This window comes from Terrapene carolina, unplaced genomic scaffold (assembly GCF_002925995.2).
Source record: "Terrapene carolina triunguis isolate 2854851 unplaced genomic scaffold, T_m_triunguis-2.0 Scaffold571, whole genome shotgun sequence".
Lineage (NCBI taxonomy): Eukaryota > Metazoa > Chordata > Testudines > Emydidae > Terrapene > Terrapene triunguis.
This window is the reverse complement of record NW_020664922.1, coordinates 334,473-336,403: the sequence shown is the minus strand read 5'-3', so window position 1 is coordinate 336,403 and position 1,931 is coordinate 334,473. Positions and strand designations below refer to the sequence as shown.

Here is a 1,931-nt window from a genome sequence, read left to right as displayed (position 1 = left end):
CTGCATTGGGGCTGGCATTGACAGAGGGGAGAGCGCCCCCTACTGAGACCCTGCCATGCTCCCCCGTAGCACAGCGCCCCCTCGCCGTTCCCAAACGGAAGCAGCAGAGGTCAATTTCAAAGTCACGCTGTGTCTGCAGCCTCCCCCTCCTCCTGGTGGGTAAATATAGCCCAGGCCTGACGCTCTGGCATCGCTCCAAGGCCCATTCCAACAGCAGCGCCAGCCAGGGCACAGCCCACCTGTCAGGGGAATAAATAACGCTCCTCAGCCACCTCCCAGCCCAGTTAGCGGGGGCCCGGTTCATCTCGGTGAGTCAGGGTGTCCCGCTGGTGCCGAGAGACGGGTTTGGAGCCCGCTCCTAAGGCACCCAACGCTTGACCGTGGGGAGACACTTATGGGACATTCCTGCCTGGCCCATGTGGCCCTGAAGCTGGCTGGGCTGGGGGGACCCTGCTGAATTTGGCTGCACAGGGATTACGGGGGGGGGGGGGTTAGGCTAGAGGGAGGCTGGCTTGCAGTTATACTCCTATGCAGAACTTGGCAGATGCCCTCCACTGCTTGACCCCACTAAACCCTTTTGCCCTGGCTGTTTCTGTGACCAGATCAGCATCAACCAGGGACTAATGATCTCCCACTCCCAGAGCAGGGCAGCCCTGGGGCGAGGTTCCCCCTCCTTGCATCCCCTGACACATACAGCCCCTCTCCACGCACCACCCTGTCCCCGGGGAGAGGGGAGCGCTGGTTCCCTGGACTATCCAGCCCTCAGCCTTTCTGTGGCGGCTGCCAGCCGTTCGTGCTGGTGAGGGCAGGGGGCTGAGATGTGGGTGCTGGGGCTGAGACCTGACAAACTCATTTCACAAGGCCACTGAATGAGTGTCAGCTGGACTCAATAGCTTGGACAGGATCAGAGTCAGCAGCTCCTATTGGGGAAAGGCTCCATGTCTCATCCCTCCCCCCCCCACCCCGTTCCCAGCCAGTCCTCTGCGGCTGGATCAGAATGAGCACCGAGACAGGAAAGGCCCCATATCCCACTCCACCCTCACTCGTCTCTCACCTCCTGTCCCGTCCCCGTGGTGGCCCCTGGCGCTGGCCGACGCCGTGGCTAAACTTCGCCCCTTGGACACCAGCGGGGTCAATCTCTGCCACAGGCTCATGTTGGGAGGAAGCAGGGGAGGGAAAACCAGCCAGCAAAGTCTAAACGAACACTCAGCAGTGACCTCCTTCCCTTCACCTTCTGCTCTCCTCTGGTGGCTGGTCAGGGGCTTCCCACAGTTCTCCCGCCCCTGCCCCCCGTCCCCAGGGCTCATCTGACCCAGCGTGGCCAATGAGGCAGAGGCCAGCAGGATAAACCTGCCCAGCTGGGTCTCCATCCAAAATACTCTTCTCCCATCACGTGCCCGGGACAAGGTCTCTCTGAGCCTGGCATGGTGCCCAGCAGCCCTCTTGGATTCCTAGGGGCTGTAGTGGAGAGAGAGAGAGATCCTGGAGCACTGGGCAATATCTGAGGCCTGAACCATGTATTAAAGTAGAGGCTTATAAGTTTGTTATTTAGTACAGGAATTTGGTAGAGTTGTTGTTAGTGTTTTAGGTATTAGCTATTTACATAAATATATTTCCTGGCTCGAACAGATACACCCCCAATCTCCTACAAGCTAAAAGACGGCTTGACGGAATAACTGCTAGGGATACAGTGCACGCCTTGTATAAGAATCACATCTGTCCCGCATGATTTGATTCTTATAAGCGGTTGATTCTTACAAACAGAGTACTAGGAGTGATGTTGTCCCAGTGATTTTGATCACTAGATCCGGTTGATTCTTATAAATGGAGTGCCCTGTATCAGGAACAAGGGGAGGTAACAAACAGATGTCAATACGTATGGTGGGGTGTGAGTTGTGTATTCCAGTTGTTTGTCTCAGTGTATAAATGTC

General features: G+C 56.7%; 1 protein-coding gene across 2 annotated transcripts in view; it reads right to left on the bottom strand.

Annotated features, from left to right (window-relative positions):
* The window catches only part of LOC112109427 (cytochrome c oxidase subunit 6A2, mitochondrial-like), a 5,257-nt gene extending 3,978 nt beyond the window's left edge, over positions 1 to 1,279 (bottom strand). The window contains exon 1 of one of the 2 annotated variants that reach the window (XM_024203950.2): positions 1,055 to 1,279. In XM_024203950.2, the coding sequence (XP_024059718.1) occupies positions 1,055 to 1,154 (100 nt within the window). In that variant the 5' untranslated portion in view covers positions 1,155 to 1,279. The remainder of the gene's footprint in view (positions 1 to 1,054) is intronic. The other variant, XM_024203951.3, reaches the window with a different exon arrangement.
* Between the last annotated feature and the right edge of the window lie 652 nt (positions 1,280 to 1,931).